This window comes from Lissotriton vulgaris, chromosome 1_1, assembly GCF_964263255.1.
Source record: "Lissotriton vulgaris chromosome 1_1, aLisVul1.2, whole genome shotgun sequence".
Classification (NCBI taxonomy): domain Eukaryota; kingdom Metazoa; phylum Chordata; class Amphibia; order Caudata; family Salamandridae; genus Lissotriton; species Lissotriton vulgaris.
The window spans coordinates 370,678,107-370,700,949 of record NC_141685.1 but is presented as its reverse complement, the minus strand read 5'-3'; the positions used below and the strand labels follow the sequence as shown (position 1 = coordinate 370,700,949).

Here is a 22,843-nt window from a genome sequence, read left to right as displayed (position 1 = left end):
GGGCATAGCTGTAAGAGCAATATGCTCCTATAGTGTCTGTGCCATTCACGGACTTTGCAAGTTTAGTGAAGCCATTTTGAATGCATGAGCTGGCAGTTAGTCAACACAAACTCCACAGCTCTATGATGGCTTCACTGAAATCTAAGAAGGTTGGTATCAAACTTCCCAGCATATATAACCCACGCCAGATAGGTTTCTGGACTCTTGGGTAAAAAGCCCTCTGCTCTCTGGGTCTGGAAATAAAGCACATCCTAGGCAGAGGTGCCTCTTCCCCCAGGATGGACTGTGTATTGGAAGTGGGAGCTTCGAAGGCCTACCACACTTGTTGGCTACCCCGAGCCTTTGTTGGTATCAGCAGCTGGCTACCACTGGTTCTGACCCCCATTTTGGGTGCGAGACCCGACAGAAAAACCTAGCCTGTTCTGCTATTTCTGCTGCTTTTTCTGCATTTCTCATGACAAGTAACAGTAAAACACTTGACGCAAGCTGAGTTTTAATATAACCGTTACAGCATGCATCATTCTGTGTGTGTGGCCTCCATCCAAGCAATTCTTTAGGCTCTGGCTGCCTCAAACAGTCCGAATTGTGTTTGAGGCAGCCAAAACCCTAAGAATGGATTGGGTGGCAGGTATTTGTTGTTTTAAATGTATATTGAATTAACAAACCAGTGTTTTCTGCTCTTCTTCAAATTACACAAACTGCACCTCCACGTGGCAGCTGTCAGTGCAGGTTCTGGCAATTAAGTGGTGGTGCTGAGCACCAGAAACCACTGGCTCAAACTAAGCACTGGTGGCTTCTTACATTAATGGACAGTATGCAAGTTTCAATATACAAATTTAAAGCCGGACACATAGGCTTGGTGAATGCCTGTTTATATGCATATCCTTCCACAGTATTTGATTTTGACACAACCTCTTCAATCTATTTCTGAAGACCATGTTTTTCTTATTGGTCAGCTCGTCTTTTTTTAGGAGCATAGTTAACTTTCTGTTTACGAAACTTAGCATCATTTAATGGCATCAGCCTAATATATATACATACTGTGTGAAGCCCTCAAGGGAAATTCAATGTCAATAGAGAACTGTCATAAAATGTGCAGGAGTCCAATGCAGACTTGAATGATCCTGGAACACAAATACTTTGGAAGACTTGCTCATCTTTGAATCTTTTGCAGGTTGAATCAAATAACACTGGGAAGGTGTTGGCTTCCGATGCGGCTCTTTTCTTGAAGCGATCTGGACTGACTGACCTTATTTTAGGAAAGGTAAGCAACAATCATCTGTTTGTATTTGCACTGTTTGTATTGTGGTGGTGAATAATGGAGTACAGTAAGCGAGTAGCGTCCTCCTGCATTATTGTTCCCTAAATTGAGCAGCCTTTTGTTGCACCGTTACTATTAGGGTCACTACTGTTTTCAGGTGGAACTTTATATACATTATCGTTCTGAGTCCATGTTCTATCTTGGTGGACAGGTTAGGACTCGATTGTAGCTGTTAAACATGATGTATGGAGTCTTCCCAATGCAAAGTTGCTTCAGTTGGAGCAGCAGTGAGAGGAGTCCACATAAGGAAAAGTGGACTCTGGTTGAGGGTCTCCTCAGCAGACCGCTTATAGCTACCTGTTGTCAAAAGACTCACTGTATAGAATACCAATACTTACTATTGGCTTTGATTCAGGCCATTGCTTATCATGTATTGGCTTTCTTGTCACTCATTTGCTTGCTTCTTATTTGATGGCCTTCCTTCTTTTTGTGTTCATCCCTCCGCCGGAGTGTAGCCTCTTGCCATCCTTTTGATTGAATAACTTGGATGCTTTCACTGCTTCAGGTCACTGAACTGTTTTGCTTTTACTTTCAGCACTTTCTGGGAAGCTGGACTTTCTTCTTTTCTATATCTGCTCTATTTTTGCTGCACTGCTTTGACAGTGCATTTGAAGCAGTTTCTGTTACTCACACTGCTCCATTATTAAAATGTTTTCACAAGGCATTTGATTATTTCTTGATTAATTGTCACTAATGCAATCATCGATGCTTCTATGTTTTTTCCTATCGTTGTCATTTCCCTCTAGCTTGTAGTATATTGCCTTCATGTTCAAAATTCTAGTATTTGCTGCAAGAAATTTCTTAAATCCATTCATGTTCAATGTTCTCTTTAGTGGATAAATGGATGGGGAAATCCCGGTTCGAGGCATATGAGCTGCAGATCGTACACTATGATTAGATCGCCACCTGGTGTTGGGCTCGGATGATTGCAGGTTGTTGTCTTCTTGGAGAAGTCTTTGTAGTCACGATATAGGTGACTCCTCCCTTGGACAATACTGCGCATGGGCATCGGCTCCATCCTTAGATTGTTTTCAGCGACTTCGAAGCGCAAAACTTCCTCAAACTTCAAGAAACTACCTTCGATATTGAAGACAAAGCTTTTCGATGACATAACTTCGATTCCGGTCATTAAAGTGGGCCGTTAGGCCTATCGACACCGTGCGGCCTACACCACATGGAAAGAACTCTGTTCAAGAAATGCCCGAAATGCCAGGCAAAATTCCCGCTTAGCGATCATCACAAGGTTTGCAACCTCTGTCTATCGCCGGATCACAACGAGTCGACCTGCACAGCCTGTGCGTCCTTCCGATCGAAGACCATCCGGGATCGGAGGGCACGTCGACACGAGATGAGGAGATCAGCCCAAGCACCGGAGAATATCTTCGACTACGAGGTTCCGCTTGTTCCGGAAGAAGATTTGCCGGATCTCCAGATCGTATCAGAGGCTGAGGACTCGGACAACTCGATTCCATCACGTCAACCCGTGGGTACCTCTGCCCCCCGCACCGCATACACTGTCCAAGCCAAAGGCGAAGGTCAGCACTCCGCCCAAGGGGCCCAGTCGAGACCAAGTGCTCCCTCCTAAAGCCCAGACTTTGAGCTCGAGGAAGACCGATAAGCTTCAGGTGCTTCGGCACCGAGCAAACCACACGTGCCGATTCCACTACCTCCATCGGCACTGAAGCCAATAGACTCTTCAGCACCGAAACCGAAAGATTCTTCGACGCCAAAAGCGAAAGACCCTTGGGCACGAAAGCGAAAGACCCTTCGATGCCGAGATCAAAAGATCCTTCGGCACCGCAGACTAAAGTAGTATCGAAAGAAGCTACAGGTCCGAAGCCATCTACTTCCAAAGCTAAAGATGGAAAGCCAGCTTCCACTCCGAAGACTCACGCTCCGGTGACAACACCCGCAAAACCTGATTCCGAGGTTCCTAAGTATTCAGACACGCTGGCCAAGCCGAAAGCAACGCGTTCGGCACCGAGAACTTTGTCACTGGACGCTGTAACACCTCCCAAGGCGAAACAACAAAACAACTTCTGTCGGAACTGAAAAAATCGACGCCGAAGAAGGTTGTGGAGGAGGAAGAAGAGGAAGAATTGTTTAGACCAGATCCTAAACAAAAGAGGACCTACATAAACCCAAAGACTGGACATGTAGGTGCTATACCTCATAAAAAGAGACCAGCAGAAACACCACCTACACCTGTGGTTCCTGCCAAGAAGGACTGTGCAACTTCCCCTATGCACCCTCACTCTCCTGTATCTCCTTCCTCTCCTATCCCTCCTTACATTTCACCCCAAATCTCTCCTGTAGCCTCTCCTGCATCCTCACATTCACCACAAACTGATGAGGAGTATGACTTAGGTGGTGGGGAGGATCCACATGCAGACCCAAATACATATCCTCTAGATGAGGATGTCTATACTGTTTCACCACATAATGTGCCTGATATCCCTGATCCACAGTTATACCAGTCAAAGCCTTCTCCTCCAGAAGATAGCATTGGTTTTAATCACCTCTTACACAGAGCTGCTCGTTACCACATTGTCACAATGCATTCTGATGACATTGAAGTGGATTTTCTATTAGACACATTTGAGCCATCACACAGATCTACTCACATTCTTCCCATGATCAAAAGAGTCATTAAGCATGCTCCAGAGATATTCAAAAATCCTGTATGCACTAGGGTACTAAATCCAAGAATAGAAAAGAAATATTGGCCTGCACCCGCTGATCCAGCCTATATTAAGGGACATCTTCCACTAGACTCTTTAGTGGTGTCGTATGCGAGAAAAAGAGCGAATTCACAGACTTCTGGTGAAACGCCCCCACCTGACAAGGAATCCAAAGTTATTGATGCGTCAGGTAAAAGGATTGCTGCACAAGCCACAAATATATGGTGAATTGCGAATACACAAGCCCTTCTCTCACGTTATGACAGGGCTCATTATGACCAGTTAAAGACACTAATACAGCACCTTCCAGATCAATATAAAGATCAGGCAACTGAGCTCTTTCAAGAAGGCAAATTAATTTCAAATGCCTCAATAAAATGTGCACTAGATGTCGCAGACACAGCTGCTAGAGCTGTAAATACTAGCGTGATACTCAGGAGACATGCACGGCTGCGCATTTCTGGGTTCAAACAAGAGGTGCAAACCACAATTTTGAACCAGCCTTTTAACCAAAACCAGTTATTTGGCCCAGAAGTAGACACTACACTGGAGAAAATGAAAAAAGACACGGACACGGCAAAGTCAATGGGAGCTCTACAGTCCACACAGACTAGAGGTTCTTTTCGTCGCACCTTTTATAGAGGAGGCTCCAAGCAATCTGGAGCAGACACAACAACATCTTTCAAGACGCAAACACAAACATCCTCTAACAAAGGCTATTTTAGAGGAGGATACAGAGGCAATAATAACAAGGGAAGAGGTCGCGGTAACAGCAACAACTGCTCCTCTTCCACAACTAAACAGTGACTTCCCTCTGCTCCCCCAACAGCATTCCACTCCTATGGGGGGCAGATAAACACAGTTCTTGCCTGTCTGGAACTCCATTACAACGGACAGGTGGGTGAGACAGATTATCCAACATGGCTACTGCCTAGAACTTACAGCAGACAATTCAACTGTTGCACGACTCGGGGTTTATGATCAACTACATAAAGTCGCTAGAGCCTTCGCACGTGCATCAGTATCTAGGAGCTACCATAAACACATCTACAGCTCTAGCATATCCCAGTCCAGCCAGGATACAGAGCATTCAAGCCTTAGTCCCAACTTTTCAACACCAACAGTCTCTCCAAGCAAGAGTGTTCATGAGATTAATAGGCATGATGGCATCTTGCATCTTCATAGTGCCACATGCAAGACTTGAAATGCGTCCATTACAAGAATGTCTGGCATAGCAGTGGAATCAGGCTCACGGTCAGCTCACAGACCTGGTGTTGGTAGACAGCTGTACGCATCGCTCTCTGCAGTGGAGGAACACCAAAAACTTGACAAGAGGACGGCCGTTCCTCGAGCCTGTTCCACAAATAGTGCTCACAACAGACTCCTCCCTCACAGGATGGGGAGCCCATCTCTTACACCACACTACTCAGGGTCGATGGAACAACCAACAAAAGCTGTTGCATATCTACCATCTGGAGTTGCTAGCGATATTCTTAGCACTCAAAACCTTTCAACTTCAAATTCAGAGCAAGGCTGTCTTAATGCGGACGGACAAAATGACAGCGATGTACTATGTACAAAAACAGGGGGGACACACTCTCTGCAACTGTCCCAGCTCTCACAGAACATTTGGAGATGGGCCATTCCTCAAAATATATCTGTTAGCGGAACACCTTCCAGGGGTTCACAATCAGATAGCGGATCTGTTAAGTCGGCAGTCACAACAGATTAATGAATGGGAACTACATCCACAAGTTCTTCAACCATTCTTCCAACGGTGGGGCCACCCACACATAGACCTGTTTGTCACCCACGAAAATGCAAAATGCCCAACCTTCGCCCACAGGTTCCCACACCCACGGTTAGAGGGCAATGCAATATGGATGAACTGGTCAGGCAGATTTGCGTACGCTTTTCCGCCTCTTCCCCTCATTCCTCTAGTGGTGCTCAAGCTCAGACAACAGTCTCTCAAGCTCATTCTAGCAGCTCCCACATGGGCACGCCAGCCGTGGTTCACCACACTACTAGATCTCTCTCTGGTTCCATATCAAAAGTTACAGCTCACACCCTCGCTGTTAACACAGAACCATGTAGAAATCAGACACCCTGACCCGAACCAACTGAATTTGGCGATCTGGCTCCTGAAGTCTTCGAGTTTGGTTATCTTAACCTACCACCAGACCGCATGAATATCATTAAAGAGGCTAGGAAACCCACTACTAGAGCGTGTTATGCCGCCAAATGGAAAAGATTTGCAATATATTGCAAACATAATCACGTTGATCCACTGGATGCTTCCATCCAAAATATAATTTGTTACCTTTTACATCTACAAAGGTCTAATTTGGCATACTCTTCCATACGCCTACATCTTGCAGCAATTGCAGCCTATTTACACAATTGTAATTGTAATTGTATTTTATATTTATATAGCGCATTATCACCAACGGTCTCTAAGCGCTTGCTTTGGGAACCCGTCCTTGTTTTTCCCTGTGAGATAACCCGTACTGGGCACCCCCAAGGTGAAAGCCAGGCATCCCGCCGCGGGGGGCCATAGTGGAGATTAAGCAAGCTATTGCCCAGAGTTGCAGAGTGTGAACCCGTGATTCGAGCAGGCACCGAAGAGAGAATTATCAAGTCCGTGGACATTTTGGGCTCAAGACCCTGCCGCGTCGGGAATTGAACCCTGGTCCCGGGTCTGACCTCTGCTTCATGGTCTGCCTCTTCTAACCATTGAGCCACACTTCTCCACTACAGAGACAACACCTGTCTTCTTTTAGGGTACCCGCAATCAAAGCATTTATGGAAGGATTAAAAAGAATAACCCCTCCCAGGCTGCCACCTTCCCCATTATGGAACCCAAATCTTGTCCTTACGAGACTCATGGGACCCCCTTTTGAGCCTCTGCATAAATGTGAGCTGCAATTTCTCACATGGAAAACTGCTTTCCTTGTTGCCATCACCTCTCTCAGAAGAGTAAGTGAAATTCAATTGTTCACTATACAAGAATCATTCTTTCAAATACATACTAATAAAGTGGTTCTCAGGTCTAATCCAAAATTTCTTCCAAAGGTTATCACACTCTCCCCTTTTGAAACGCTTCTTTTTTATTATTTTTGAAGCTTGCTCTGATTTTCAATGACCATTGTGCCAGAGAATGCAATTCCACCCTCTGTCCAAACGTGGCCTAAAGGAGACCAACCATGTGCGGCTCAGACTGGCTCCTACTGCGGTTGGAACAGTTTAGGTCAAACTGCCAGGCCTAGGTCTTTGCTATATAGGAAACACCAGGAATCCCAGACTGATTTCATGTTCTATATGTCTGGTCTCTGTCCAGAACGGCATGGTGGGCACAAAATGTAACTGGAGTGTGGCATGTGGCACAAGTAATTACTAGCGGCTGAAATTAAGTTAAGCATTCTGCCGATGTGGGTTCTGTGGTCACTGTGCCATTGGACTGAAATTCAATCTTTCTACCGAGGCACAGGTAGACTCGGAATTGCAGTACCCTTAGCTTTTATCTGTTGCACTTATCGGCATGGCTTGGTTGAGAGCATGCACACTGTTTGTAGCTTTCCTGGATGAATTCTGTCTACACCTTGTTTGTATACTATGTTCAGCTATGTTACTACCCCTTGCCCAGCTCATGCATCATGTTCCACCATTTTCATTATTATTCAGATGTGTAGGTGACCCAACCAACTCTGAACTTCAACTGCTCTTCCACCTGAGGCAGACACCACTACCACAGTTGTGCCCATTACATTGTCAGAATCTTATCTTCCAGCAGCTAAACATTGTTGAAATCACAGACCACTGCAAGAAAGAAATGGACCCACAAAGAAAATAACTGGCCCAAGTGCATGTCACTCAACGTAAAGCATTGCATCCTTCCTCTTGTGGTCTTCTGATCCACAGTGTCTCTCTGTGCCCAGGCCCTTAGACTTGCACTATTGATCCCAGTGTGTAGATTCACTGATTTATAGCTCAGTGCCCAGTTGGGTCAGCCACTTCTTCTTGTAATCACTGCGTGTTTTCAAATTCTGCTCCATCATTGAGGAGTTTCCTAATGCATGTGTCCAGTGACTGTGTGAGTTGATCTTTGCCAAAAGCAGTAACTGCATTTAACGTACCTCTCCAACCCACCATGCGAGTCACATTCACCTTTAATCTTCTGACCATACAAACTTGCAGATACACAGTCGGTGTTCTTTGTACAAACCAGTGGCAGGGCATCACTTTGGATCTAATGATTGTGGAAAGGAGGGATTCCTCTTTAGGAGCTGTATGGACCTGCTGCAAGTGCTTGATGACTTAAAAAATGTGATGCTTTGTAGATTTACACCCATGAGGGGACGAGATAATTTGATGCTATGTGACCAGGGAGAGCACAACAAAGATGTCCTCTCACCTCTTGTCCAAGGCTATGCACCTCCTCTATTGGTTCATTGTTTTAGCAACACATGATCTGTTGGCACAGGATCCTCCATGAGCACTTGGGCTATTTCATCAACACATGTCACTACAACCCCATTTGTTCCCACAGCTCTCCATTTAATGTCCAGCCCGTCCTGGTTGCTTTCTTTAAACTGAGATCTTCCCACCAGCATGCGATTCCCATGTCAGATTGAGGGGAAATCAACATCCACAGGTTTCTTCTCTGGTATGAGTTTCAATGCCTTAGTTTCAAGTCACTGATGTGGAAGCACAAACATGAGTAAATGCTGTTACGCCACTTGTGACTGTCCAGTACATGCACTTGACTGTAGTCAAAATATGTACTTGTTGCGTAGTGTTTCTTTGTGTCAAGACTGTAACAGTTAACATCTCCTTTACTTAGTTCTTTTTGGCACGTTTACAGCTTCTCCGACTTTGAAAAGATACGTTACTATTAACCTAACTCAATGGTGCTTGTGTGAACTTGAAGAAAGACACAGTTCAGTCACTCCGATTCAACCCATGACATTCAAGTTGCATATGGATCTCAGCAGCATATTGTTCATTTGCTATGCTATGGCTGAGTATCCGTGGAAATATATTTTTTCAGGGTATTTTCTTGTAATCCGTTCGTATTTTTTCATAAGTGTATGTGAAGAGAAAATCTTGTGTGTATATATTGCTACAGTCAATTCATCGGTTGGGATTAGGACCCTCACTATTAATTGTAACTGAAAACATGGCTTTGTTTTCTTTGAGATATAATTTTCTTTGGATGACCTGCAAGATTCTGTCGTGCCATTAAGAAATCTAAGAAGTTTTATATCTGAAATTCTTGACAATCTTAAGTTGTGACTGATCACCTAGTTCAGTGTCTCCAACTTTTTTAAAAATCAGAGCTACTTATGTTCAATGAAAATTATCCTGAGATACTAATATTATACGTGTTATAATAGTGACACAATTTTTCTTCAATCATCCGCTTATGATTTCTGAAAATTTACACATTTTCATCTTGAATACACACGTTTCAAACTAGCTAGACTCGTATTAATTGCACACAGGAGAGGAGCTACTTACAGGTAGCTGGCGAGCTACTGGTATCTCATGTGCTACTTGTTGGAGAAGCCTGCTTTAGACAGTTCATCGACCACATAACTTTCTAGACACAATGTCTTATCTTGATCATGTATTAATATGCTTCTAATATGTACAAAATATTGTTTACCTTTCCTTCCTGGACAGATTTGGGATTTGGCAGACACAGATGGAAAAGGATACCTCAACAAGCAGGTATAGCTCATTGTATTTGTAAAACTTTTTGAGAACATTTGAGATTGGTTCCTGTTTACAATAAACTGGCCTGAGGCAGACTTTTTTTTTAATTAAAACATTGATTTTCATAGAAACTAAACACCGGAAATAAACCAAGGTTTGAAGCAATACATCTTACCTAACACTACTACTTTAAAACATGTTGTAATATTTCAACAGGCACCCTCTAGTTAAGTAAATAGATTTCATGTGGCTCATGCAGTATTCCAATCCTTTTCTTTTCACTCACTCTAGTGTGTGTGTGTGTGTGTGTGTGTGTGTGTGTGTGTGTGTGTGTGTGTGTGTGTGTGTGTGTGTGTGTGTGTGTGTGTGTGTGTGTGACTTCTTTCAGAACCCAGCAATATATGTTGGTGATGAGGAGCCATACCAATACCATCTTGTACCTATTTGAGTCTAGATTGACATTGATTTGTAAAATGGTCATCTTGTGGTCTACAGTCTGTCTCTAATCCAACACCTTGCTCAGAGGAATAACCCCACCCTTCCCACAAAGAACAGTTACCCTGCACCTCCATATTGGGTGGATAAGGTTCCTAGGTTGTGATGTGCATCTGGGACCGAGTGGAGAGTCATTCGTGCCAAGCTTTCAGAGCATGTTTTGAGTTAGGTTCTTGCAATGAAGATACTTTAATTGGATGAATCAAAATGATGATGTGATGGCCGACTCTCGTGGGAATGCCTGCGCCTCCCTCCAGTCCTCAGCAGAAAGTGGTGCCAGAATATGTTTGCAAGCATGACGCAACTGATCAAATGAGTCTGGTGTATTCATAACCAAGAAGCTTTAATATTGTTTGATGTGATCTCATCCGTTAATTTCACCTCTAGTGGGCTTAAATCTGGTAGTTCCTCCAGATCACTCCCATAAGGAGTGTGTGCCTGGTGGAGCGGAAGTTAGCGGAAGAATTGACTAGAGTGAAGGTCTTATTAGTCTTGCAAATAGACAAATAGTTTAATCACTGTCCCTGACATCACACGGTCCACCATGGAGATTGTTACCATTTAGTTGCCTAAATACTACAATAGGATTTAATTAGTCACTTTTTGCCTCCCCGCCAAATCCATGCATGTATCTTTCCAAATTTTGAATGCCAATTAAGTGACTGGGGAGGGGGTGATTAATGACTTCACCATAAAGTATTGGAACTCCTGCATCACCAACTTTTCGTATGTGAAAACCAGGCCTTGCATTTCATACCACCTCTTGTTGAGAATCACTAGATAGGCAGCTCTGTAATAGAATGTAATGTTGGCTACCTGCGAGCCTACCATTATATGTGGATTCAAAGCACTTCACTAAAGCTATTCTGAGGAATCTTCTCAAAATGGAACTGATCTTCATAAAGAATGTTAGCAGTATTTCAAAAGGGAATGTAGAGTTGGTGATGTAATCAGGAGCAGGAAATGGAAGGTAGAACCAATGGTGGAATGTTGTGGTATGAAAAGGTACCAGTACTGAAGTGGGAGCTGCAGCGTATTGCAGTTGTATACTGCTGGGGACATCTGTTTCTAATAAAACCTCTTGAGGAAGAATATGACCAGTGTTATTTCAAGATTAAGTGGCGAACAGCTAAGGACCTGCGCAGGGGGGCTGTTATTACATGTTCCCACCCCTGGTCTATAAAGCAGAAGCATGACCCTACAAAGTCTGGTAAGATTGCTGATTTATTTTGCGCTTGAATGCTGAATACAAAGGACGGCGAAGGATTGTTCGTGTTCAGGTGCTCTTGAAAGGAAACTCTTGAAAGTCATGCTTTAAACGACTATATTTCTAATACTTTATGCGCTGCTTGAACATAATGCGTAAAACACTTATGCCACTGACATTCAGGCTTTCAACGTGAATGAACCATGAGAAAATGAACCAGACATATTTCCTAGGCTGTTAAGTTGACTGCGCTCGACCGTAGGCACAATAATAGAGTGCCGCTCCTGTTAGCTGAGAGAGTGCGTGGGGGCAACTGTATGCTTGCGATCTCGGGCACCTGCATGGAGTGCCTTGATGCTCTTAGTCATCCTTGGGCACAATAATGGAGTGCCTTCATACCGTTGTGGAGAATCGTGTGCCTTTCCCAAGCATGTATCCCATGCACTGTTGAAATTGTAGAGTTGTTCGTTGTGGCATTAATGTAACTTAACCTGGTGCGTATTACCTGTGAGTCTTAAAAAGGTTAAAAAAATGGAGGAGGACGTAGATCCCTATATCACAGCTTTGAAAGGATTGTCCTTGACGTATACATTTTAAATCCTGGGTGATTTGCCTATTGGAGCTCAATTGCGAGGCGATTAAAGATGTGAATACTTTAATGTTCTCCTGCCCAAGAGGTGCAGACACCAAAGGAGGAGATAAAAACATGTCAAATTGGATGCTGGTGTATAGAAAGAAACTAGAGTGAGGGAGATATAATGCTATTGGTGTGGTGCCCCTGGTCATATAGCTGTTAGTAGTACATGTGCAGCTAGAGGTGTAATTGTGGCAAAAAAAGTCACTTTGCCAACGTGTGCAGAGCAAGATCTGCACCAGCAAAAGTAAGAGAGGTTGATGATATATGCAGAAACATCAGGGAGATGGTGTTGACCCTTCAGGATGAATAATCACTGGAAATTCCTGGAAAGATGTCTGACAGAAATATTGAATGTAATCTGGTAAAGGGAGTTGATTGAGTAAAGGAGAGCAATGAAAAGTTCAAAGACCCACATTGTATTGTAAGACTAGATGACCTGCAGGTGGAAGTGTTGGTGGATTCAGGTAGCTTGTATACTCTGATTTCCACAGACACCTTGTATAAAGACTGGTCCGATCCTGACATAAAGGATGTGGGGTATGGTGGAAACAAAATTTAAATTCTAGCGATGAGATGGATGACCATTGCATTTGAGTAGGAGAAAGTGTATGGTCGTGTGTATATAACTGACTTTGGTTCAAATCTATTAGGCTGACAGCACTAGAAGGATTTAGGAATGATTCTGGATCCCAACGTGGAAAAGCCTGTCATGACAATTACTAAGAAGCCTAAACAAGTGAACCAAGTAGGTGCATATGAAGAATGTGGTGAGAAAATATCCTCCTGTATTTAATGACAATTTAGGATTGCTTGGCACCAATAGTGGTTGCTCTCAAGGATGGTGGTAAGATTAGGCTGTGTATAGATTTAAGAGACCTCAATCAGAACAGATGGGTTGACAGGCAACCTCTCCTGAACATTTCGGAAATGCTGTCCGCTATGGCTGGAGGAAGGGTGTACAGCCTGGTTGACATGTTGGCAGCATATCACCAAGTAAAGTTAAAGAAAGACTCTACACACCTCTTGTAATTTGGTACCCCTCTCTGTGCTTTCCGTTATTTGAGGATGCCATTTGGATTGGCATCCATTTCTTCAGTGTTTCACAGGGTGATGAAACAAATTTTTGATGGCATGGAAAATGTATGTTTGTTTCAGGATGATATGATGATTGCTGAGATGGATGAGTTGCACCATGAGAAGTTGTTTGAGGAAGTTATGAAATGACTTGATAAACATGGTTTAACAGTTAGAAGAGGAAAATGCCAGCTGAGGAAAAAATGTCTTATGACTTTGGACATGAGATATCGGAGGAGGGAATCCAACTAAAGAAAAGTGTTGTCCAAGGAATAAGTAATGCACTGCATCTTTAGAACAAGAATCAATTGAAATCGTTCCTATGATTAGCAGAGTCCTGTTCAAAGTTTGTGAAGAATTTCACTGCGGTGGTTAAGTCTCTGGGAACATTAATGAAAAAAGTTATCTTTGAATAGAGGGTTGCACGTGAGAGTGCTTTTGAGAAGTGAAAGAAAACAAATTATACAAGCTCCTGCTCTAGGACATTTTGAGGTTACTGCAAAAACCTTTTCAGGGGTATGGAATTTAATAAAATATCTACTTGACCAATGGGAAGGTTGCGTCATAAATCCACTTGTCCCTTTTGTGGCAAGTAATGTGGCAACAAATTATGGCAGCAATTTCATTATATAAGACCTCTGAAATAGCCTCTCAGATTATGCCAGGGCTCTTTACATAGTAGGGTTTGAATACTAATAATTCCTTTATGTTGCCACAAATCCACAGATGTACATACTGCGGTCAGAAGGTAATGGTAAGCAATAGTTCCAGGGATGGCATGCCCTTTTGAGTCTGTGTAAACCTTCTAGCTTGCGTTTTAAGGGTTTTCACAAACTCTTCTCTATTCTTTTTCTATACTCCAAAAGGTTGCAAATTTACTCCTGACAATGGCAGACATAAAACTTTTTCCAGGGTTGGGAAAAAGGGGTTGAAGGAAAAAGTGAACTTGCACACGCTCAGATTTTCCAATGAGCAAATTTACACCTGCATATTTGTTCATGCTAAAATACAGTTCACAAATATTTTCTGGAAGTACTATCTCTTGGCCTACTTCTGTAAAGTCTTGTGAATTCATGAAAGCCATATATTTGCACTTAATGCAAGGATGTTGGTGCACTTTTGCGATTTTTAGTAAATTGGCCCCTAATTAGGTGTGGCGTTACCATGACCTTTTGTGTTTATTAAAATTCTGTCTCTCTATCGGCTAGCTTCACTGTGAGTGACAGCATTCTGTTCTTTCACAAGTAGCATATCAACAGTCATTTTGTTCAGTGCCAGGAACTACTGTGGCAACTTGCTTTTTGAGTCCAAAAAGTATTTTTGCGTCCAAAAAGTATTTTTGCTTTCGTCAAAGCTCCCACACTAATAAGCTTTTACAAAAACCATGCCAAAGGAAATCACAAATTTTCAAAACCAAAAGGCGGACCAATGCTTGTTTATTTTGATGTTTCTCATAATCTTATTAAAACTGGTTACACTGATTTCCATTATGAATATTTTTGGGAAATACTAGCATACATAAACACAATTTACTAAATGATGCTGCAAAGAAATAGTACCTAACATTTTACAGTAGTTTAGCTAAATGTTTTTGCATTTTTTTGTAAACATTTTAGTTTGAAAACAAAGTATCATCAATCTTGATTTCAAGCTTCTGCAAATATTTGCATCTAATGAAAGCGCATTCTGGGAGCATTAGACATAGCCTCATATTGCTAAACATTGAAAACGTGTGTATACATTTTTATACTGGAACCATTGGCAGCACTGCAGTCTGAGCTTACAACATTTACGTAGAGCGATCACCTAATAATAAAGGCTTTGCATTAATAAACCAGAAATACAAGTTTGAACAGCATTAGCATATGGACAGAAATATTACCTTAACTGCAGGCAGTGCCTTTCTCAGATCCATAACGTGGTACTGTAAACTGACAGTCAAAGGATTTGTGCTTTAGGGGTTTGGGCCTACGTGGCCCAAGGACAAAATATACATGAAAACTTGTTGATCTTGACCCTAAACAATGTCCCGGTGTTGGGCCATAGCAATTCCCCATCCCTGCCTATTTAACCACAGTTGCTAGCAACATTGGGCTGGAAGCAGAATTAACCCAAGTGATGAATGACCAGGAAAGAATAGTTTGGTTTGCTTCTATGGCATTACAGGATGCTGAGATTTCCTTCTCTGTATTTGAAAGAGAAGCCTTGGTGTGTTGCTGGGGAATTAAGCACGTTGAATACTTCATGTGTAGTTTGCTCTTTAAGATTGGAACTGACCATAAGCCATTAGTGCACTTGTTTAAAGGCGGTAGGGCCTTGGAAGGAAGTGTGATGCCTAGAATTTCCAGATGGATGTTGTCAGTACTTGAGTATACATTTTTTTTTTGTTAACTTTATTTTATTGAGTTCCAGACAATGAAAAATACATCGTACAAGCGGCTCACATTGCTGCAACCGTTCAGGGGCCTTCCACGCCCCCCCACCTGCCCACCAAGCAGTTTCATGTAGCGATGATAAAGCCCGCCTGCATAGCAAATGCCCCGGAGTGCCTGACTGGGCCAGTGCCCAAGCCAAGTTCTCCAAGCAGAAACTCAGTTTGACGATAAGAACTAAGAAAAACCCCATCAACCTCCCCCCCCGCCCCCGCCTCCCAACTCTCCTCTCCCGGAACCTGTGTGTCTGAGGTAGTCCCAGTGTGTGTCTAGCACATTGCAGCGAGGATCCAACCTATTCCGCAGTGGTGTCCTCCGGAGAGGAAGAGTCCGAGAGTCTCAGAAGGCGGAGGTATTTCGGACATGTGACTTCATTTAATTCTGTTGACAGGATTGCGAGCATCGGTTGCCAAGTAGTAGCAAAAGTAGACAGGGACTGAGTGAGGGAAGCCTGAATGCGCTCCATGCCCGCTATATACCAGTCTGTGGAGCCACCCTGTGTGAGTTGGTCGGAACTGTGTAGCCCAGAGTGACAATATGTGTTGCACTGCCGCCCCCATTCCCAGACCCATCTGTCTTCCCCGGAATGATTTCAAAGGGAAAGTAAGTTTATTGGGTAGGCCCATGAGTTATATGCTGGAAACCTAGGGATTTCGGTGTCAAAGTGTCTATCGATTTCATTGAGAACCTCTGTCCAGTAACCCTCCACATTGCGACAATCCCATACCATCCCCTCCAGCAAGTAGGGCTCCAATCCGGATTACCTCTATTCAGGCGGACTGGAGTCAAATACCAGTAGGTGGCTATTAGACTGCCGCCTCCCTACTCGCAGTGTTCCTCGCAGTGTGGTTTGCTCTGTAGTATATGGCCTGCCATTCCTGATCAGAAAGTGCCCTGTCCAGTTCACATTCCCAACGTTTATGACCCGCTGAACGCGGTGTGGGGATCGCCGGGGAAAGCATGCGATAGAGCTCCGAAATTATTTTCCGATCCGATTTTAAAGTAACTAGCCATTTCTCAAAAGCCAACAATTTCCGACCCACAAATGGGCGCACCTCTGGGTGCATCAGCCAGTGTCTAAATTGGAAGTATTGGTACCTGCTCGGTTGGTATGGTCATAGAGCTGAGTAAGGTCCGAGAATTGCATAAAGCTGTTGAAATCGAATAAGTGGCCAGCTGATTTGCATGTGGGCGTGCACCACTGTGGGAAAGCTAGTCTATCCATCCCGGGCTCAAATTCCAGGTTATCAAGCAAAGGTTTCAGCGGCGAGGGAAATGTAGTAAGCTCCCTCCGACACGCGACTACGTCCCAGACCCTCATAACTGTGCGAGTTATAGGGGATTTATTTAGATATTTCGGTCTGTCTGTGCACCTCAGTAAAGGAATCTTCCATAGAGCAGTCTGTGCCATCGCGCGGTCCTGAAAGAGCCACCGTTTTTCCGACTCGCGTCAGCTCCACTCCACTCCACCAAATACCGGAGTTGGGCTGCCTGAAAGTATTGTAAGAGGTTAGGAATCCCCAGCCCTCCTGCGTCCTGAGGCCGATGAGACATCTCCCTGCGCAACCCCGGCCTTTTTTTCCTCCCAAATAAATTGTTGGATGGCATCTTGCAGCTTACGGATAGTTCCTGGGAGTGGGCCAACAGTGAGGGTCTGGAAGACGTATAGGATTTTAGGCAAGATGGACATTTTTATTGCCGCAATGCGGCCCAACAGAGACCGCGAATGTTGTTGCAATCGACGCAAATCCCCGTGAATTTGAGAAGTGAGTCTCCCATAGTTCGAGGAAATAGTTTGCTCCGCGGACAAGGTTAAAGTAACTCCTAAATATGGGATCTCTGGGTAAGCTCGAAGGTCCCCATATTCCAATGGGAGTATTCGCGGGCCTGGAAATGTTGCTACCCAGGGGGAGAAGCATGGATTTCCCAGTGTTAATTTTAAAGCACGACACCGCCCAAAGGCCTCTAGCTCGATGTAGGAACGCTGGCACTAACCACTTAGGTGTGTCCAGTGCCTCCAGGATATCGTCCGTGTACAGACTGAGTGTGTGGTGCTCACCATCGAAGGAAACCCCCAGAATGTTGGGGTTGTCCCGAATTTGCTGGGCAAGGTATTCTATGTAGAGCGTGAAGAGGAGGGGGGGATAAAGGACACCCCTACCTCGTTCCCCGCTGGATGTCGAATGGACGCAATGTCGTACCATTCACCCGAATCGATGCCTTTCGGCCTAACCCAGGCCCTAAAGCGACCCCAGATGCTAAAGTGGGCTAGCGTCTTGTCCAGAAACTCCCAGTCCACCCTGTCGAACGCCTTCTCAGCATCGATCGACAGTAGCATGGCGTCCGACTGATTATAGTGGGCTTTGTCAATGAGATGCATAAGGCGTTTGGTATTGTCGCTGCATTGGTGGTTCGGGATGAAGCCAGATTTATCAGGCTCGATGATGCTAGGCAGCCGTGGACACAGTAAACAGTTATAAATCGAGATTGAGTAGGGAGCTAGGTCTGTACGCGGAGCACTGGGCAGCGTCTTTCCCTGGTTTAGGCAGCACAATGATGTCTGCTTCTAACATATTTGGTGGAATGGAGCCCGGCCCCTGAAAAGAATTAAAAAGTCGGGTTTTAAAATTGGCGCTTATAACTGACAGAATGATTTGTAAAATCCCGCAGAGAAGCCATCCTGCCCTGGGGATTTCAAGGGTTTGAGTCTAGGGATGGCTCAGATGACCTCTTTGATCCCGATAGGTGCGTCTAGAGCTCCAGCACCCGAGGTGTTACGGGCCGTAGTCGCCGCATGGCTAAGGTAAACCTCGCCAGCCGTGTCTATGGTCTGGTCTCTGCAATACAGGGTCGCATAGTACTCCCTAAAGGTATCAGCGATCTGGTCGTCTGTTGTAACCGTCTCGCCATGGGCATCGTGAATGGCAGCAATCTTGGCCTGCTGGTTGTGGGCTCTGAGTTTACTCGCCAGGAGTCGCCCTGTTTTATTACCCCCCCACATAATAGGTGTGTTTAAGCCACAGGGCCGCAAATTCTGCACGGTCTAGGTCTAGGCCCGCTAGCTGTGCCCTGGCCGCCTTCAGTTGGTGCAAGATCGTAGGGGCTCCCGTACGGCTATGAACCTGTTTAAGTTCCGTAACCTTGGCCGTGAGTAGGCCTCTTTGTTCCTCCCGCTCCCTATTTCCCACTGCGGAACGTGATATCCGGTCCCCCCTCACGACCGCTTTCAGTGCCCCCCACAGCGCCGGAAGAGACATGCCTGGCTGTTGTTGGTTGAGAGATAATCGGTGATGCATTTACTGAGCTGCTGAAGTACCCCTTTCCTATGAAATAGAAATTCTCGTACCTCCATCTGCCCTTAGGTTTGTGTGTGCGGTGGACTGTGAGGGAGAGTGACACGGCATTGTGGTCAGAGAGTGCAGCATGGACTATTTCCACTTCGTCCACCATTGGGTAAAGTTCTGAGGAGCTAATAAAATGGTCCAACCTGGCTTATGTATGGTGTACGTGAGTAAAATGTATATTGAGTACTCCTGAGGGGGGCCTCTTGCCAGACATCCAGGAGCCCTCTCTGGCTCAGCCAAGCCCTCCCGTCAAGTGAGATTGCCCCTGTCATACCGTAGCGGTGACCCGACCTATCCTGGTCCCAGTCCATAACAAGGTTGAGGTCCCAGCCGATATGAACATATTTATCTTGAGTCATTAATACATCCGACACTGCACCCTTAAGAAAGGATTCCTGACCTGTATTTGGAACATAGAGAGATCCCACAACCAGAGTCGTGCCTCCCACTGTGACCATGTGTGCCAGCAGTCTACCCCAGACCTCCACCACCTTCTCCCCCCACCGAGCCCTGGAAGTGTCTGGCCACCAGTATGGCGACCCCCGCCTTCTTGCCTGTGGTGGAGGAATAATATTGGTACGGAAAGACTCAGGAACGCATCTTGCACCAGTCCTTAGACCGCTAGTGTGTTTCCTGAATGAGACAGATGGAAGCCCCCAAGTTCTCTAGGTTGGACAGAATAGTTCTACGCTTGATGGGGTTGTTGAGCCCCTTGACTTTGAGGGTAACTATCTTCAAGGTAGGGCCCGACGTTGTCGGGATGTGGCAATACCGCATTATCCAGGAAACCTCATCCACTACAAGCCGCCCTACTAAGGCCCCCCCCCCCAAATGATACACTGGTTCTCCCTCCTCCCGCCAACCTGTCCCCTGACCCCCATCCTTGCCCCAACTACCCTCCTCCCGCCTCTCCTTCCCCCCTCCACCCAGCCCTTCCAAACTCCCCATCCCCCCTCCCTAACCCTAACTGGATACCCCCAACATTCAATCAAAGTCCCATGTCTGTCTTCCCACCTCCCAGACCTGTGGAAAAGTACCTGCTGGTGCGTGCAACCTCGACCTCGAACGGCCCTCCACCCCACCCCCCCGGCCAGCTATGAATCGCAGCTAGTGTGTCCCCCACTAAAAATTAATCGGGCATCAGGAGAGGTATCTCTGAGCACCGCCTTCACCGCAGCCTCTCTTTCCTGTTACACAGTGGCTAAGTCCGGTTTCGAGCTCATCGCCGTTGAGGTTCTTCGCCTGCGCACCGCCATACGCCATCGTGTGGTTACTGGGACCAGGGCAGTGAGCTACCCGAGTCAGTGTGGTCAAGGCCCAAGACGTCGCAGGTCTCCCGGAGGGACATCATCTGGTGCAGCGTTCCTTTCCACTTAAATATCAGTATAAAGGGGTGGCCCCAGGAGTATGCAACTCCTTTGTCTCTGAGAAAGGATGTGACTTCCCTGAACGCCTTTCGTTTCTGGAGCGTTATGGGGGAAAGGTCTTGATAGAATACCACCTCATGACCTTGGTATTGTAGTGGTTGTTTCAGTCTAGCTTCCTTGAGAACCTTTTCCTTCAGGGGGGGAAGTCCGGCAGGAAGGTGAGAATGTCTGGGGGGTGGGGGGGGTGCTCCCTGTCAATCTGAATGTCCAGCTCCGGGCAGGCGCCGAGGATGTCTCTGAAAAGATGCTGTAGATATAGTGCTATGTCTGCTCCTTCTGTGGACGGCGGACCCCCTCCGGATTCGTATGTTGTTTCTGCGTGATCTATTTTCAAGATCCTCCGCATGGCCTTGCAGGTCTACTTGTTGCTCCTTGAGACCGATCAGCTCATGTTCGAGTTGTTCCACTTCCGCACTCCTGGTTTGATCATTGTCCTCGAGAGCGGCCACATTAGGCCCCCCAGGGAAATCGATGATCCAGTGGAGCACAGCAAGTCGGGGAGGGGTCAGCCGGCCCTCCCGCTGGTAAGTCTGGTAAATCGAAGGCCCGCACAGGCCTTCATTGTTTGAATTTCTTTTATTGGGAGTTTTTTGGGATTTTGCGGTACATTGGCATACAGTTTGTGTTAATGTATGAAAAAATAAATTCAACAGGTTGTCAGCCCATATAAACATTTGCAACAAATCCATCCTACCTTATAACGTAGAGCTCTAGCACTATATTACATAATGACATGGATTTTGCATCTCCAGCGGACTAGTGTGTGTACAACTGGGCTGACCAATGTCCAGTAGACAAGTGGCTTTCATTGTAGCTACCCAGTATCAGCCACCTATTTCCCGTGATTTTATCATACCTCTATAATTTTTAGGGGCAATTGGTTTTAAATTAAAATAGCTGAGCCTCCAGAGCCCCTAGTAAAATATGGGTGAAATATCCACAAGAAGCCCTACTGGGCCAAAAAGGCCCAGACAGGTTGCTTGTAGAAAGAGGATGTCTGAGTTAAACTGCTCTGTGAACCGATACCCTTTTAGATTTGTCAAGCAAACCATTCACGTTCCAAATGAGGATACACAATTGTCTCCCACGAGGCGCTAGATCATGCTGAGTCAGACCTCTAAATAGCACTATTCGATTTCAAGAATCAACTAAACTGCAACAACCTTTCCAGAACACCAATCTTTAGTGTTTCTTACACTGTGCTGTGGGATTAACTGTTGTTTCCTGAATATGTGGAAAAATGGGGCTTCAGCTCGATCTTATGTGTTGCTTTGTCAAGTTTGTGATGGGATCAATGTTCATGATATCTTCAAAACAAGGACACTTTGCCTACAAAAGGACATGCATGTGTTTTGATTATAGGGATGGTTCTGGACTAGGAGAGGAAAAGATATTCTCCCTTTATTTCCTAGGACTGAAGAATATCTCCCAATTTAGCTTGCCAGCCTGGGCTACAAGTATAGAAAGAGCGAGCTTGTAGGAGCCCAGCCAGAAAATGGTAAATAAAACAATCTTCATCCTCCCTTGTGGGCTATATGAAGATATGAACCATGTTTTTTTAAGACCGAAATAAGCTACTAATTAATATTGCCAATTTATGCATCACCGGGTTGCCTCTTGGTGTGCAAAACCACAAGTGTTCCTGTTGGCAAACTAAAGAGTACTTGATTTGCAGTGTCTTTTTTTTTATTATTCGGAGTTTTGATTGGGCTCCAGTGGCTGGTCCAGTGGTTTCAGGGGCTGGTACTTTGGCGGCACCCAGACCTCGCTACTTTTGGCCAAAGTCGGTGGGGTTGCAACATGTGGGATTTTTGCCACTGGGCCTGTGGCCAACTCCTGTTGTGCACTTTGAAAAACTGTGTGCTGATGTTTACACAAGGAAGGTGGGGGGCAGGTAGGTGAAGCCCAGATTCCTTTAAGTAGCTTAGTTGATTAATTATTTACCTCAGGTTTCGTCTCATATTCCAAAAAGGCAGCACCTACTCTACCTCTCCTGACCAAGCCCAACCTGGGCCCAGTGACCTAATAAATTACTATTTTTGGGGAATATCATTGAGTAGGATTTGCTACCTAACTCTAGAAGTGAAAAAGCAAGCCTGTTGTTGAAAACTACTAGTTTGGGTTCATCTAAGTGACCAATGCTGCCCTACTTATGACCAGCAATGGTGACCTTTGCTCCTAGTCCTAACTGACCACTCTGTCAACTATTGAAACCTTATTAGCACCCTCTCATCACAAATGGGCTTTGATGGCATTACCCTGCAATGGTTTGAGTCAGACGCAGAACAGATCCCAGATTAGTTACTCCAGACCCTCCACCCCAATCCCTGTCTCCTGTGGGGTCTACCAATTATCCACTACTTTGGCTATTAGACTGTCCCCATTACCCCTCAGTGTGGCACTCCTACCTTCGGTACTGTACACATCACGTGACCCCACTCACTCAACACCCCTTCTTGTGCAGTACTCGTAAAACCCCTGCTTCGTTTTGTAGATAGGTTTGTTAGCTG

At 45.1% G+C, this 22,843-nt stretch overlaps 1 protein-coding gene across 2 annotated transcripts in view; it reads left to right on the top strand.

Annotated features, from left to right (window-relative positions):
- EPS15 (epidermal growth factor receptor pathway substrate 15) overlaps positions 1-22,843 on the top strand; it is a 916,228-nt gene that overhangs the window by 299,366 nt on the left and 594,019 nt on the right. For both annotated transcript variants that reach the window (XM_086952422.1, XM_086952423.1), the window contains exons 3-4: positions 1,175-1,264; positions 9,685-9,732. In XM_086952422.1, the coding sequence (XP_086808548.1) occupies positions 1,175-1,264; positions 9,685-9,732 (138 nt within the window). The remainder of the gene's footprint in view (positions 1-1,174; positions 1,265-9,684; positions 9,733-22,843) is intronic.